The sequence below is a fragment of the Macaca thibetana genome, chromosome 10 (genome assembly GCF_024542745.1).
Source record: "Macaca thibetana thibetana isolate TM-01 chromosome 10, ASM2454274v1, whole genome shotgun sequence".
In the NCBI taxonomy this organism is placed as follows: Eukaryota; Metazoa; Chordata; class Mammalia; order Primates; family Cercopithecidae; genus Macaca; species Macaca thibetana.
In genome coordinates, this window is record NC_065587.1 from 88,949,580 (window position 1) to 88,967,383 (window position 17,804).

The 17,804-nt window shown below is 41.2% G+C and overlaps 1 protein-coding gene across 1 annotated transcript in view; it reads left to right on the forward strand.

Moving 5' to 3' along the window:
• The window catches only part of CFAP61 (cilia and flagella associated protein 61), a 291,671-nt gene that overhangs the window by 203,307 nt on the left and 70,560 nt on the right, over nucleotides 1-17,804 (forward strand). Inside the window, exon 22 of the mRNA XM_050805793.1 lies at nucleotides 10,157-10,449. Within this exon, the coding sequence (XP_050661750.1) occupies nucleotides 10,157-10,449 (293 nt within the window). The remainder of the gene's footprint in view (nucleotides 1-10,156; nucleotides 10,450-17,804) is intronic.

Here is a 17,804-nt window from a genome sequence, read left to right on the forward strand (position 1 = left end):
TGATGGAATTAAAGGTACCCCAGAGTAGAAGTCTCAGCCCCTGCCACCAGGGCACTGATGAAGTTGAGGACATCAGTCTCTATTGAAAGCCAGGGATCCGTGTACACCAGGTGCCAGTCAGCTATAGAGGCGCTGTGGCCTTCAGGAGAGTCCTGGAGGCTGCGAAGTTTGGAGAAGGCCTCCCCAAGAAAGGAGGATGTGAGCTTAGTCTTGAAGAGGGACAGGATAAGCAGACAGAAAGGCTGGGGGAGTTTGGATTGTGTCCAAAAGACACTGGGCCAACAACATGGGCTGGGCAGAGTCTGTGAAGGGCAGCAGCAGGAGATGAAGCCGGAGGCGTGGGCAGGGACAGACACTGGCGGGCCGCAAGCACCCAGCCACGTCCAAGTTTTAACTGGTTACCTTTTAGGAATGGGAGCTGACCAGGTGGGTGCCACTGTACACACATAGCACTTTGGGAAAATGGCCTTTCCATCTGTAGTACCCATGCCAGCGGAGAGAAGGTGACCGCGGGAGAATGGCTTACCATGGATGGCAGTAGCCAGCTGAGGCAAGGCAGTTATGCACGCAGGAGCTAGCTGGAAGTGGCCACCCTTGCTGCATTTGGTGGTCTTGCTGACACAGGCGCTTCTAGCTTATTTCCAAGTCAGCTATGAGATGGTGGTGTTGCAGGGCTTTGCCTTAGTTCAGCTAAAGACGGGGTCCTTGTCCGTCCCATGGCCACGAAAATGTAGGCTCGCAGAGGGTTTGAAGGGTGAGTAAAACAGGGTTTTACTGGGTGAAAGAAAAAAGAAAGGGGAGTTGGGGGGGCGGGGAAGCAGGATCCTGTGCAAGGCCAGCAGGCTACTTGAATCCCAGGTTCCACACAGGAAGGGAGGGGTCAGGCTCCTCCCCACTGCAAATGGCATGGACTTCCCGAGGCTCCACCCCAATGTGCAGGCTGATTGGAGTTTTTCTAGGGACTCCCTCCCACCTGCCTGTGTCATTGGCATTTGAAGCCAGAAGCTAGAAGTCTGGCGCACGATGGAAAGCAAGGAGCAGGGCTGTGTTCCTGCACGTTTGAAAGGTCTCATGGAGCGATCCGTGACCGTCCTGGACATTTCAGTCCTTGCTTTTTATTCATGTCACCCTAATAACACCAGGAGAAACGTGGACAGTTTTCATCATAGTTGATTTGTACTCCCTCGGTGCTAATTTCCCCTTTTTTAAATACTTTAGCGTGTGAGTTGGGGCAAGGGAGCCAAGGACAGCGAAAAATAGTTTCCTCGTGTCCCATTGGCTGTGGTTGGGTGACGTGTCCCTCCGGGAACCACACCCTGAATCCTGGCAAACACCAGGGCTGATGTTAGTGAAGCCCAGGGATGTGAGGGGAGAATGGTGGATGGAGTGTTCTAGAACAGTGGATATTGGGCATCAGTAACAAGAGATACTCCCAGGAGGAAGTCGGCTCTCCTTTGAACTTCTACGCATTGCAGACGCACGCAGATACCACCCCAAAGTGTAGCTCCTTCCCCCAGTCACTGTTTTATTTCACATCTTCTGCTTCCAAAGGAGAACACAGTGGTTCCGTGATGGAATTAGTCCATCCGGAGGTCATGGTTTTCTGGGCTCTAGAGTTGGATGGATTTATATAAGTAAATTACCCTAAACTGTTAGAACTGCTCCAATGCCATGGAGAAGAGCTGACATCACAGGCTCAAATGCTGCTTTCAACTGCAAACAAAACCTGGAGTGTTCTGCTGGGGGGTTTCTGATAGAACGCAGCAACCCGATACACGATAACAATTTATGGCACTAACTGAAACTAATTGAAATTCATCTGCTATTACCTCTGTACTTTCCATGAAAATGAAAAGTAGGATGAAAGTAAAGTAAAAAAAAAAATAAACTGCCTTAATGGCTCAAAATGGATCAATTATTTTCATCTTTAGCTAAATATAGTTTACTGCCTTATTAAAAGCATGTTTATAGGAAAAGTATAACATTAAAATTCCATTGCATGCATCATCGAACAAAGCCTTTGTTATGTTATATCTAATATATTCTTCCCTTTTTATTCAGCAGAGCAGAATGGGACAGGTCACGTTTCGGGCATAGAAATCTTATGCTTTGACTTCTAAAAAGTAAAAAGAGCATTGTCTGTTTCTATTTGTGGGCAAGATTTATATATATGTACACACACACACATATATATACATACACATATATACACATACACATATATACACACATATATATACACACATATATTTTTATTTATTTATAAATTTATATATATGTATTTATATGTATATGGCAGAGTCTTGCTCTGCCATCCAGGCTGGAGTGCAGTGGTGCAATCTCAGCTGACTGAAACATCTGCCTCTCCGTCTCAAGTGATTCTCCTGCCTCAGCCTCCTGAGAAGCTCGGATTATAGTCATGCACCAGCACACTCGGCTAATTTTTGTGTTTTTGGTAGAGATGGGGTTTCGCCATGTTGGCCAGGCTGGACTCAAACTCCTAACCTCAAGTGATTCTCCCACCTTGGCCTCCCAAAGTCCTGGGATTAGAGGCAATGAGCCACCATGCCTGGCCTGTTTTTTAATAAGTGTTTATTTCACAATTTATTAATATTCTGTGATTGCTACTTAAAAATATTTCATTATCTAGTTATTTGCTGAAGATATTTACCCATGTAAAATGCCAGTTGGAGTATATTTTAGTAACGTGTTACACATCCATCTGCAAGTGTACTGCAGTGCTATGAGACCTGGTTTTGAAATAGACTCATGGGGTTTGAGTCCTGCTGACCCACCTGCTTGCCATGTGACCTTGAGCTCAAGATTTAACCTCTCTGTACCTTGTTTTCTGGATAAAATGATAAATCCTGTCTCACAGGTCTGTTCTGAGGATGAATGAGTCATATGTAACCACTGTATGTCTCTTTTGAAGCAGAAAAAGGAAATATAATTATTCATTAAAATACAAAAGAATAGGTAAATATGCAGACATAATTTAAAATATATAAACTATAAAATGTAGCACATAATTCTTGTTTCTTTGACCTTAAAGATATAATAACTATGAAGAAAACTTCATGTTAATATTGTGTGCATAAATCCTGAATTTATTTCTTATACTCTTGAGATCTAACTTCATGGCCAGACCACCAGACCAGCAAATCTTTCCCTCCAAGTCCTGATTCTCTCCTTGGAGAAGCTTCATCTTTATAGCATTGAGCGTGACCATGAAATGGCAGCAGAGCACAATTTCCAAGTGTTTAAAAGTAAAGCACTCAGTTCAAAAGAATAAAATGACTTTTTAGCATCTACTAAAAATAATTTCTTTAAAAGTTGTCCCATTACTTTTAGGGTACATCTATGACTAAAAAAATTAGCACTTTATTTTACTTCTTGAACTTAATGGGGAAATCAACTTAGTTTTCCTTTCCTGCAAAGTCATACCTTTAATTACTTGTTTTCTAACTCCTGAAACTCTTACGTACTGCCTTCAGGAACCAGGATGATGAAACTGGCATTTTTCCCCCTTGATTAACATAAATTGAAGAACTTCCTGAATCTTGGTGCATTATTCTTTTTTAGACAGAGTCTGTCTCTGTCACCCACCAGTGGCACAATTGTTGTGGCTCACAGCAACCTCCGTGCCCTGGGTTCAAGCGATCGTCCTACCTCAGCCTCCTGAGTAGCTGGGACTACAGGTGTGATCCACTATGCCCAACTAATTTTTGTGTGTTTTTAGTAGAGATGGGGTTTTACCATTTTGGTCAGGCTGGGTTCAAACTCCTGACCTCAAGTGATCTGCCAGCCTCAACCTTTCAAATTGCTGGGATTACAGGTGTGAGCCACCACACCCAGCCCCAGGTTGAAACTTTAAAGTGTGATCGCCTTATGTGCATGGTCACTATCAAAGTTGCTGATTTGTTGATTTACACCTTGAGAGGCCAAGGTGGGAGGATCACTTGAAGTCAGGATTTTGGAACCAGCCTGGCCAACATGGCAAGACCCCATCTCTACAAAAATTTTTTTTAAAAACTAGCCAGGCATAGTGGCATGTGGCTATAGTCCCAGCTACTCAAGAGGCTGAGACGGGAGGATTGCTCGAGCCCAGGAGTTCGAGACTACAGTGAGCTGTGGTTGTGCACTACACTCCAGCCTGAGTGACAGCAAGACCCCATCTTAAAACAAAACAAAAACAAAAAGCGAAAAGATAATCTGTACATTTCTACCAGCATTTTAATTGGCAAGTGCTAGTGCCCTTCAGTCTGAAGTGGGGAATCGACAGCTCACGCGGGTATTGACTGCATCATCACTTCCCCCTCTCTCTCCTTGGTTGGGCTGTTGACGCTGGCACCCTCCTTCCTCTAGGAAGCACCCTTGCACATTCTGTTTCAAAGGTTGCGACTGGTTAGCAGTGAGAGAATGACTTCGGGCTCCTTCTTGCTTGACAGCTTTAATTTGAGGAGCTTCCACACAGTCGCCTTTTTACGGGCGCTCTGCCTGGACCCTACTGCCCGTCTCAGATCTGCAGTCAGAGTAATGCATGATTTATTCCCTAAAAAGAGCAACAAAGATTGGTCTTCCATGAAAACTGCCATGGTTATATTCCCTTATCCTTTATGGGGAATCCACCCAGAGTGTTCTATTGTTGGTTATTTGCCATTTGAAAGTGGGGCAGCCCATCCTTTACCTCTGTCACCTGTTAAATCGAGAGCAAAAGCTGGTCATTTCTCATCTGTTAGGTAAGCTGATCTGGGAAGGAAACGGTGACTAAATCTTTCAGCATAAAACTGATATCCAGGGAAAGGGAAATCATCAGTTTTTCCACTCTCCTTTTTTTATGTGTGTCTAGAAACTTCAAAACAGTGTGTGTGATATCCCAGTAATGTGAAGGAAGCCCCTGCAGTGTGTTACCTACCTCCTTGTAAATATTTGCAAGGGCTCCATGCGTTGTAAAGTACACAATGGTAGGTATACATGGATGAAATTCATCTTTAATATGGGCATACTATGTATCCAGAAAATTAAAATTTAAATAAATAAATTCATATTTCATTAACTGAAGTTTTCCAGCTTATGAAAAGCATGCTGTAGGCCGGGCGTGGTGGCTCACGCCTGTAGTCTTAGCACTTTGGGAAGCCGAGATGGGCGATCACTTGAGGCCCAGAGTTCACTGCCAGCCTGGCCAACATGGTGAAACCCCATCTCTATTAAAAATACAAAAATTAGCTGGGTGTGGTGGTGGGTGCCTGTAGTTCCAGCTACTTAGGAGGCTGAAGCATGAGAATCACTTGAACCCAGGAGGCAGAAATGGCAGTGAGCCAAGATGGTGCCACTGCACTCCAGCCTGGGCTACAGAGTGAGACTCTGTCTCGAAATTAATTAATTAATTAAAAACTGAAATAAAAGCATGCTATCAAAGAACATATGTCATGGCCCCCATAACTGGGGCTGTCTCACCTGTCTGTACAGCCGCCACGCTGTTCTGTGCCAGTGGAGGCTCAGCTACCCACTGCACACACGGGGACACGTAACTATCAGCCCCAACACCTCCCTCAGGCACAACCAACAGAGTGTCCCCCGGTGCCGGTCATTATTCACTTGCCCTCAGTTCATCCCACCCAGCAGCTACTTTCTCTCACCTACTTTTAAACTCTTTCTTCCTTCTAACTCTTACCCAGGGATTCAGGAAGATCTGTTTCTCTGAGGCGCCTACTGTTCGACTGTGTCTCTGCCCCCCTTTGTTTCTCTCTCCATTTCCTTCCTTCCCCATCTTTCCTTCTTGATTCAGCCCAAAATTGACTTAAACATTGCAACATGAGTTACCCAACTGCTACTTCCATATAAAATATAAGAAAGCCTGGTCATCCAACGTCACATTTACATCTAAAAGAAAACCAGGGGTGGAAATCTGTCAAACTCCTACAAATTCCCAGAAATTGTATCAGCCTCCTGAGTAACTGGGACTAGAGGTATGTGCCATGCCTAAGAGATATATATATATATATATATATATTTTTTTTTTTTTTGTAGAGACGAGGCTATGATGTGTTTCCCAGGCTGGCCTCGAACCCCTGGCCCCAATCAATCCTCCTGCCTTGGCCTCCCAAAGTGCTTGGATTACAGGCATGGGCCACTACTCAGCCCTGTCTTTCTTTAAATAGCACATTAAAGATGTAATTTCTTGTTTCCCTGAGCTTAAATGCCACCAATGTGACAGGAGTAGTATTTTATATCTATAATTAACAAATTATAGGCACACACAATTTCGGTTACATTAGGGACTGTGGGATTTCATGAGCCTACACCGGAAACCTAATAACCAGATCTGACATCGTTAAGGGGAACATATTTCTGTCTTACAAATCTCAGGTGTGTAGCCCATTCTGTGACTGGATAGATCTTACAGTGCCAACTTAGTAGTGAATACCAAGCAGAAATAGGTGGTGGGAAAATCTGGCTACAGTGAGGTTGTTTGGTGTTAAATATTTAGAGGGCCCAAAAGCATGATCCAGCTAGCAGGAAGAAAGTCTTAGGATCAGCAATCTAATAAATCTCTGACATATATCCACGTATCTGGTCAGGAAACACAATACTATGGTGGTAATTACAGTCACATCCAGTGTAGGCCAGGCACTGTGCTAGGCTCCAGGGATAACATGATGGGAAGGGCAAACATGGACCTTACAGTCCAAACAAGTCATCTCGCCAAGAAGCCTGGCTATAGCCTGGGTGTGTAGGCCATGGTGAGTGCTGGAAAGGAAAGTTGGAGACCACCCACAGGCCTGCTGGGGTCTCACCTGCCTGGAGGCTGGACAGTCTGTAGGGACCAGATACAGCTACAGGCAAGCTAAGGCCTTGACATGGGTTCTTCAGAAGCACTGGTTCCAACTCATCCGTATTAGTAAAATTACTCTGATAAATATAAGTAATCATATTTTTAAACCAGTTTGATTTGTCCCAAAATGAATAATCAAAGTATTTGTCTACTAAGCTTTTTTTCTGGAGGGGGCCCCAAAATATAAGACTTTGGTTATTCTAAGAGTTATCACCATGCTTATATTTTGCTGTATGACAACATTATATATGGGCATTTGACTGAAGCCCATATTATTGTTAACAGTTCTAAATGCTATTGTTATCGATAATGATAACAATATGAGAGATTGTGTATAAAAGTACCTAACTGTGTGCCTGGCATAGAGGAGTCCAGAGATAAACATGAACTGGATCTAAAAATCCTTTACAAAGTAAATGTGAGCAGTGTTGCAGAAAGAACTCACAACTGCACAAAGATGATGAAAAGAATAATCTCCCACAGAACAGAGATATTTAAAGGCAAGAGACTGGGCCAGACGCAGAGGCTCACGTCTATAATCCCAGCACTTTGGGAAGCCAAGGTGGGGAGATCACTTGAGGTCAGTAGTTCAAGACCAGCTTGGTCAACATGTCGAAACTTCGTCTCTACTAAAAATACAAAAATTAACCTGGCATAGTGGTGTGGGCCTATAATTCCAGCTACTCAGGAGAGGCTGAGGTGGGAGAATGACTTGAACCCGAAAGGTGGAGGTTGCAGTGAGCTGAGATCGCACCACTGCACTCCAGCCTGGGCAACGGACGAGACTCTGTCTCGAAAAATAAAAATGAAAATTAAAAAAAGGCAAGAGGTGGACCTGGTCAAGAATAGTAGGCCATCTTACATATTAATAGCTAGTTTTTATCATGTTTTGTTATATTTGTGGAGGAATGTGATTTGACCTGTAACATGTTCTTATTTATTTAATATAACAGATTATATTGTCACAACATTCTACTATATTTTATGGGAAATGAGAGAACTATAACTAGTCATAGAAAACCTGTTTAAATGAAAAGTTTGAGATGAAATCACACAGGCAGTCATCTTCCATATGACCATGCTGATTGCACTGCCGGTCAGTAAATATTCATCCTTCTCTCCCTCCTGTGTGGGCAGAGTGGATGTCCTCACTTCTGTGCTCATGCACATGGCCATGACACTTACTTGGGTCAATGGGAAGTTAGTGGATGTGATGTGGGCGGAGGCTTGATATGTGCCTGGGCCCTTGTGCTTGCCTTTCTGTGCACCTGCATTTCACCATAAATAGAAAATGCCTCAGGTAGCTGTCAGTCCAAGCAGGATGAAACACATATGGTGCAAACAAACCCAGCCACAACCTGGAGCCATATCAGCTGACATCCGTCCGCCCATAGGTATGTAGACCACCTACAACATGCTGCTTGTTGTTTGACATTGAGTTTTGACGTGGTTTGTTATGCACCATTGCTATGATGATAACTGACTCTTAAGATAACCGAAGTCTTACATTTTTGTTAGGGAATTTTGTTTCAAATTAAACATAAAGATAGCCAAAACTGTTTAGAAGTCACATTATCTAGAAATAAACCTCTAATTTTGAAATCAGAGATTTTATAAAATGTATTACCTTTGGAATCGAAAAGTATCATCCTCTCCAGCTGCCTGCAGTCGTGGACCACGCTCGCTGGATCAGAGAGCTCTCCAAACCCCAGCAGCACCACAGGCCCAGTTTTCCATGAGCCTGTAAAGAAAAAGCCCAGCTCACAGTAGAGCTGCTAACAGCTCTCATGAAAGAGACCGGAAAACACAAAATCGTTAGCTGTGTGAGATCTAAACACACTTAAATTTGTTCAACTGAAAATGAATATTGTTTTGGCTTGCCTATTTCAAAAGGACAGAAGACCTCAAACCTTTGACAGTTTTCGGTTCAAGTTTTGCCTTTCTTGGCAGGCTGATTCTTTGTTGTGCCAGACAGCCAAGATTCATGTTTTGTAGCAGGTGGGAGCCTCAATAATTTAAGCAAAATGTTGCCTCTTTCAGCCAAGGAAAATGCAGCTCACCGAGGAATGTTGCATTTGAGCATCTGAACAGAGTGGGAGTCATAGCCACAAAACTGTCCTAGCGTCCTAGCGAAGGCAGAATGGAGAGACTCCACTCCCTCACTTCAGTGCCTTCTTGGCTTTCCATAGATGAAGAGCAGGGAGTATGGGAGAACTTTCTAGATGCTGTTAGCTTCCGAGAAGCCATCTGAAAGTTACTGTAGTTTATTTTTCCTAAGCAAACAAGACAAACCATCACACCTCCTTTCAGTTTTGGATTGAAAACAATTTGGGCATGATTTCCTCAACCAAATTAAATTAATACACTTGCTATTTATTTTGGCTTGTAAAATTCCTTTTCATACTATTTCATGAACAGGAGAAAAACAGAGAGACATTCAACAAAGTGTACATTTTGTGGTAAAATTGGTATCTTACCTGGAAAATGAGTCTACAGCAATTTATTTCTTTGTGAAAATTTGAAAATGCCAATTCAATGTCAAAAATAGCATATACTACATTTCATTAATTTAATAGTGTCATTGATCTTAAAACTGCTAAAATTGTAGAATAGCATATGTAATTACTTCTGTGGTCTTTTTGAGAAATGTAAATAGTATAGACTATCATCAAAATGCTCTTACACAAGGGAAATCTGTCAAGATTATTTTGTAATTTTATTTTTGCTAACCAAAATACTGTCCTTCAGTCTCTCTAGCTAGGTCTTGACACATTAAATTCTAAAAATCAGGGTTGAATCTTTGTAAAATTATCTGTTGAAAAGCAGAATGTTCCAGCCTTTAATTCTCAAAAAAGGGAAAACTTCCTTGAAATCAATCCAGTTCAACATTTAAATATTAAAATATCAGTAACATCATGAGCATGAATATTTTTTGCCATTGCCTTTTTGTCTGTAAGAAAGAACTAATATACATTGCCAACATTAGTAATTTTGTTTCCCTAATAAGTATAGCAAATTGGGAACAAAAACAAGACAAAAGGTTTTTGCTAGACAGTTTTCTTTCAGCATAATTTCAACTTCAAATTAGAGGAACATAAACGAATGTCCTACTTCTGCATTAAAAGTACTTGACTACTTTGTGGGATGTTTTGTGCCGATTCTTTACTAAATTATCTTGGTCGCCGTTGCTAGGTAACACCCCTTGCTTCCTGCAGCTGAAAAATGAGAGGGTTATACGGAGCAGTTCGGCATTATTAGCATTTGACTAAGGTTTTTTGGTTTTCTGAACTGTATATCTTAGCGTTTTCCCTTCTTTCCTAGGGAATGTCATTGTCTATGGGAATACAATTGATACTTACACCACTGTGGAGACGCTCTTAAACCTTGGCGTGAGCGGCAGCCGCGTGCACCTCGTGCAGCCCCCGCCGGCCTCCACCATCACCTGCATCAACAACTACTCGGTGGAGAGCGCCGTGGCGGACGCGCTGGCTGCCGCCGGAGTCACTATTTACCGGGATGCGATCCTGGCCCAGTGGAATGACGGCCTGCACCCAGACCCCATCTACAGCGCCTCCTTCACCACACCCACCAAGCCTTTTAGACTCCCGTGCTCTGTAAGTGGGTCCCTGCAAACCTCACTCACCAGCCAGGGACAGCCGACATCTCCAAGGGATTTGGGGGTCTGGAAGACTGCGGGCAGTGAATTTGGAATACCAGATGTTGGATTTTGTTTTCTGTGTGTTCGGATTACCTCTTGCTGGGTAACAACTCACCCCAGACTCAGTGGCATGAAGAAACAACAACCGTTTATTATTCTTATCTCTCCTGGTTTATTATTATTATTTTATTATTCTTATCTCTTCTGGCTTTGGCCAGACTCAGCTGGGAAGTTCCCACTTGAGGTCACTCATGCCGCTGAAGTCAGCAGTGGGTGGGCTGGAATAGCCCAAAAGCATAGCCACTCACATGTCTGGCTGTTGATCCTGAATCAACTTTAGTTGAGATTTTCGCCAGAACACTTAGAAGTGGCACCTTCATGGGCCTGGCTTCCTCACAACGTGGTGGTTTGGGTCTGAGGGTAGAGCAGAGAGACAGGCGGTGTCAGCTGTGTCACCTTGGATGACCTGGCCTCGGAAATCAAGCAGCATTCTTCCCACCACGTTCTATTTGCTAGAGGCAAGTCACTAGGACCAGCCCATATTCAAGGAGTGGGAAATTAGACCCTGCCTGTTCCTGGACAGGAGGTCAAAGATTTGAATGGAGAATGCCTCTCTTTACTGAGAGCTTGCCATGCCCCAGGACATATTGTCACCTCATCGGGACAGCTCTGTAAAGGGAGGTATCCCCAATTTAAAGATGAGAACACCGTGGCTCTAAGTCAGTGACAGTGCTGGTTCCCTGCCCAGCCCAAGGTCTATGCTGCCATTAGCCTCTTAAGATTCCGGCAACAGCAGTGGTGAGTCTTTCCCCATGACACACAACCTCTGGCAGTGTGTATAGAGAGAGCACTTCCCTTTCCACGTGGGTGACACCCCACCTTCCAGCCTGTGTCCTCAGAGTTTCCAGTTTAGGAGGTTAATAGAAGCCTGCAGGGAGGGAAGGAGGGAAGAGACTGGTCCATCTCACTGAGAAGCAGGGGACCCTTGCTCAAAGGGGAGGCTGAAGTGAGTATGAGGATAATGGTTGTGTAGGTCAAGGGTGTGTGTTAGCAGTTGTGATAAAGAATGCCTGCTAACATCCAGTGGGCAAGCCATTTAGGGGCAGGTGTTCACAGCAGGCCCTTACCTAGGAGTAGGGGCTGATCATCCTAAGTAGGGCTTCTCATTCACAGGCTGCAAAGGATTGAGGATGGTGGCTCTCACCCCCACCCCAACCCAGAACTCAAAGGACAGGAGCTCAAAGCAAACCACTAAAAAAGACTAAAAAGGAAGATTTTTTTTTTAGAATCTCTCATTTTATCCTGAGATCCATGGAAATTTTGTATTCTACTCTGTAGTCCATTCATTTATTCATTCATTCCATAAATATTTATTGAACACCTGCTAGGTCCCAGGCTCTGTCCTAGGTGTTAGGGATGTAACAGTGAAAAAGACAGGACAAGTCCCCTTTATTTTAAAAAGTGATACTGTCTATACATGTATGTCATGACACCTATTTAAGACAGGAAATATCAAAATACTTTTGCCCAAATGTTCCCTCAAAAAAAATGGCAAACCTGGAAGATTGCCATGTTTATCCTGAAGCACCTCTAGAGGTGAGTGTGTGCCTTGCTCAGGAAGCAGAGGCCTGAGAAAACTTCCCCAAACATCCCATTGGGTAGCAGCCCTTCTAACCTTCACTTTCCTATTCAGATTAGAATCAAACTCCTGACAAAAACATCTGGCAAATTAAATTGACCCTTGAACACATGAGAAGTAGGGGCACCAACCCTCCTCACAAAGTTGAAAAATCACATATAACTTTTGACTCTCCAAAAACATAGCTACTAAAAGCCTACTGATGACCAGAAGCCTGACTGATCACATAAATAGTTGATTATATGAAAACATATTTTGTATTTTATATGTATTGTATACTCTATCCTTACAATAAAGTAAGCTAGAGAAAAGAAAATGTTGTTAAGACAATCATAAGGAAGAGAAAATATGTTTATTCTTCATTAGGTGGAAGTGGATCATCATAAAGGCCTTCGTCCTCATTGTCTTCACACTGAGTAGGCTGAGGAGGAGAAGGAAGAGGAGGGGTGGGTCTTGCTGTCTCAGGGATGGCAGAGGCAGAAAAAAAAATCTATGTGTAAGTGGCACACAGTTCAAATCCATGTTGCCCAAGGATAAGCTGTACTCTGTCTTGATCCAAGGCACCATCCTGCTGCATTTTCATCCTGACACCGTCTGGGTCAAACATCGGCCTGTTTACTGTTGTATTTTTTCTCCTACCTTCCCTGGTATGCTTGGTCTCACAAAGAATGGCCCCTGCAGATGACATTTCCCAGGCTCCATTATTCTCTGATTTTCGTCTTTATTTGGCCAACAGTTTGTACCTGTGGGAGATTAGACATGGCAAGCGGGGAGTTCGGGGTAGGTATCTCTCATACTGTCTGCCTTGGGCAGCATCTGTCAGGGCATTAAGCATCTTTTGGTGGGGATGAATGTGTCCATCTTCTTCACAGTGGTCTTGGTGTCGTGACTTGAATTACGTCCCCCAGAAAGATATGTTGATGTCTTGACCCCCAGTACCAGTGAACATGACTTTATTTGGAAATAGAACCTTGGTCGATGTAAGCAAGTAAAGAGAAAGTCATCCTGGATCAAGGTGGGCCCTGAATCCAATGACTGGTGTCCTTAAATAGATTTGATGCCATACAGAGACACACAATGAAGAAAACCTTATGACAGTGGAGGCAGAGGTTGATGTGATGGCAGCTGCAAGTCATGGAATGGCAGGAATTGCTAGCAACCTCCAGGAAGTAGGAAGAGGCAGGGAAGGCTTCTTCCCTAGAGCCTCTGGAGGGAGTATGGTCCTGACAATACTTGGATTCTCTAGAACTGTGAGAGAATAAATTTCTCTTGCCTTGAGCTACTCAGTTTGTGGTACTTTATTACAGCAGCCCTAGGAAACTAAAGCAGGTGATATCACAGTGTATGTACCTACTAAAACTATGTTTTTTATAACCAGAATCACACATTATATGCTGTTTTTCTATTTGGCTTCATTTACTCAGCATAATGATTTTGAGATTTCATATAGTTCCATGCATCAATAGTTCATTCTTTTTTATGGCTGAGTAGTAGTCCATTGTATGGATATATTGCGTTTTGTTTATTCATTTGCCTGCTATGTACATTCTGGTACATGTCTTTGTGTGGATAATATTTTTATCTTTCTTAGCTATAAGCCTAAAGAATATCTAAATTCTTTGGTAGGTGAATGTTGACCTTTTAAGAAGTCACCATGTTGCTCTCCAAAGCAGCTATACCATTTTACATGTCCATCAGCAATGTATGGGAGTTCCAGATGGTCCACATTCTTGTCAGCACTTGGTATTGTCAATCTAATTTTAGCCACTCTTGTGGGTGTGACATGATGTGTCACTGTGTTTTTTTAATTTGTGCTTTCCTGACAGTTAATTATGTTTGGCATCTTTTCATTTTTTTGGTAGCCATTAGTATTTCTCCTTTTTGTGAAGTGTTCAAGCTATTATAAATGTATTTAAAATTTTGAAATTTCCAATTGATCACTGCAAGTTTACAAAATGCAATTTACTTTGTGTATAAACATTGTAACTTGAAACTGCTAAATTCTCTTATTAGCTTTTGTAGTTTTTTAGGTCCATAAACATATCATGCAAATAGGGGCAGTTTTACTACTTTTCTGATATTTAGGTCTTTTATTTCAGTTACTTGCTTTATTCTACTCACTAGGACCTACAGTGCAATGTTTAATAGAACTGGGGGAAATAGACATCCTTGCCTTGTTCCATATCCCAGAGAGAACTTTCAGGCTTTCACTATTAAATGTGAGAGAATTTGGCTGTGGATTTTTCTTTGGTGCTTTTTATCAGACTGAAGAAATAACCTTCCATTCCTAGTTTGTTTAGAGGTTTTATCATGAATGACTGTTGAATTTTGTTAAGTGAACTTTCCATCTTTCTTAAAAAGAAATATGGAGATTTTCTTCTTAATTCTTTAATACACTGAATTACACTGATTGATTTTTTAAAATGTTCAGTCAACCTTAAATCTCTGGAATAAAACTTAATTGGTCATAATGCATTATCTTTCTGTATATTCTTAAATTTTACTTGCCAATATTTTTTAAGAATTTTTGAAACTATTTTTTAACTATATTCATGAGGGATGTTGATCTATAATTTTCTATTTTAGTAATGTCCTTGTAAGGTTTTGGTGTTCAAGCTGTGTTGGCCTCATGCAAAAAATTTGGGCAATGTTCCCTCCTTATTTATTTTCTGAAAAGGTTTGTGCAAGATTGTTATTTTTTCTTTCTTGGATGTTTGACAGAATTAACCAGTGAAACAATCTGGGCATGGAGTTTATATTGTTGAAAGGCTTTTGATAACAAATTCATTTTTTTAACTAGATATAAGGCTACTCAAATTTTCTGCTTCATCTATAAATTTTTGTAAATTGTAATTTTTAAGAAATGTGTCCATTTCATTTACATTTGTCAAATGTGTTGACATTAAGTTTTTCACATATTATTTTATTATCTATTTGATGTCTAGGATCTGTAGTAATAACCCCTCATTTGTTTCTGAGATTGGTGAATTGTGTTCAGTGTCTCTGACCCGCTCTCTGTTTGCTGCCAGTCTCTCTCTCTCTGACTCTCTCTTTCTCTCTCTCCCCCAGTGTAGATAGGGGTTTGTCAATATTATTGATCTTTTTCAATTAACCAGCTTTTGAGTATGTTAATTTTCTCTATTATCTGTCAATTTTCTCCTCCATTGATTTCTGCTCTTAATTATTTTCTTCCTTCTTCTTGCTTTGGATTTACTTTACCCTTCTTTTTTCTAGTTCCTTAAGGTAGAGCCTTAAGTTGTTGATTTATATAAGCATTTCAGCTGTAAGTTTTCCATTATGTTTGAGCTGCATCGCATAAACTTATATGTTAACTTTTAATTACCACTTATTTCAAAATATTTTCTAATCTCCCTGTGATTCTTTATTCAACCTTGGATTATTTAGAACTGCACTGTCTAATATTCAAATATTTAAACTTTTCCTAAATATTTTAATTGATTTCTAGTGTAATGCTGTTGTGATCAGAGAACAGTGTTTTGACATTTAGAGACAGGGACGGTGGCTCACACCTGTAATCCCAGCACGTTGGGAGGCCGAAGCGGGCAGATCACTTGAGGTCAGGAGTTCAAGACCAACCTGCCCAACACGGTGAAACCCCGTTTCTACTAAACATATGAAAATTAGCTGGGCATGGTGGTGCATGCCTGAAATCCCAGTTACTCGGGAGGCTGAGGCAGAATTGCTTGAACCTAGGAGGTGTAGGTTGCAGTGAGCCCAGATGGCGCCACTGCACTCCAGCCTGGGTGACAGAGCAAGACCCTGTCTCAAAAAAAAAAAAAAAAAAAAAAAAAAAAAATTGAGACTTGTTTTACATCCAAGCATATTGAGTAACTTTGTGAACATACAAGGAATATGTATTATGTGCTTGAGTTTAATGTTAGTTCAATATGGTTGATGGTGATGTTCAACATTCATAAGTCTTTACTGATATTTTTATCTCATTCTATTAATTGCTGAGAGAAGGGTATTACTATCTCTTACTATTATTTTGGAAGTTTCTGTTTTTCCTTTTAATGCTTTTGATTTTTGCTTTATCTTTTTGGAGGCTCTGTTATTAAGCCCATGAGCATTTATAGTTGTTATATCTGCCTTGTGAATTGTGCCTTTTATCATTATGAAATGTCCCTCTTTATCTCTGATATTTAATAATATTCCTTATCTTAAGGTCCAGATTATCTGATATTAATATGACCATTCCATTCTTCTTATACTTGCTGTTTACATGATATATTTCCCATCCATTTACTTTCTACTTATCTGTGTCTTTGTGTCTGAAGTATGTCTCTTGTAGGCATCATAAAGATTATATTAATGTTTGTAGTGCTGCATGACAAATTACCCCAAATTTAACAGCTTAAAACAACATCCCTTTACTAGTTTATAGCTCTATCAGTCAGAAATGCAGGCAAGGTGTGGCTGGCTTCTCTGCCTAGGGACTCTCAAGGCTAAAATCAAGGTACCAATCAGGCTGCATTCTCTTTGGAGCTTGAAGTCCTCTTCCAAGCTTATGTGATAGTAACAGAACTTAATTCCTTGCAGCTGAGGACAGGGGTCCCCACTTCCTTGCTGGTCCAGCCAGGGGCTACTTTCAGCTCCTAGAGGCCATTCATATTTCTTACCTCATGGCCCCTTTCATCTTACATCCAGCAACAGACTATCTTACTCATGTCAAATTCCCATCACATTTCAAATCCTTCTTCAGGAAAAGCCTGATCCCTTTTAAGGGTTTACCTGATCAGGTCAGACCCACCGAGCATGATCTCCCTGTCTAAAGTCACATGTGCCATATAACATCACCTTAAACTTTCACAGTTCACACTTGTACTTAAGGAAGAGGTGGGAATCTTGGGAACCATCACAGACTTCTACCTACCACCTGCATTTTATCTTCTCTATCTCTGCATTTTATTTAAAGTACTTAGACCGTTAATATTTAATGTAATTACTGATATGGTTAGATTTAGGTCTACCATTTTATTGTTTGTTTACTGTTTGTTCCCTCTTCTTTCTTTAGTGTTCCCCCTTGCCTGCTTTCTTTAGGATTATTAGAGTATTTTTTAGTAGTCTATTTCGATTGACTTTTTAACTATATCTTATTTTTTAGTGATTGCTCTGTGGATTGTAATACTTATCAGCAATCTTTCATGTTCAGTAGAGTTAATATTGTACCATTTCACATAAAATGTAAAAACCTTGCAGCTATGCAGTTCCTTCTCCCCATATTCTGGATGCCCATTTTGTTAATAGCCATCCTGTATGTTACATCTACAAACACTGAAAAATCAGTAAGGCAATATCGTAATCTTTGTTTAAGATCATTTATATATTGAAGAATTAAAAAGAATAGTCTTTTATAGATACCCAGATATCTACTAATTTTCTTGTTCTGTCTTCCTTTTTGAAAATCCAAGTCTCCCATCAGCCAAAACAACCTTCAGAGCATTTACTGTATTGTAGGTGTGCTAAAAAGTAATTCTCTAGTTTTACTCCATCTGAAAATATATGTTGCTTTCATTCTTAACGTTTATTTTCACCAAATATAGAATTCTGGGCTTACAGGTTATTTTTTCCCAGCACTTTGAAGATGCTTTTCCACCATCTTCTGACGTCCATGAATTTCAAATCTACAATCATCTAAAACATTCCCCTAT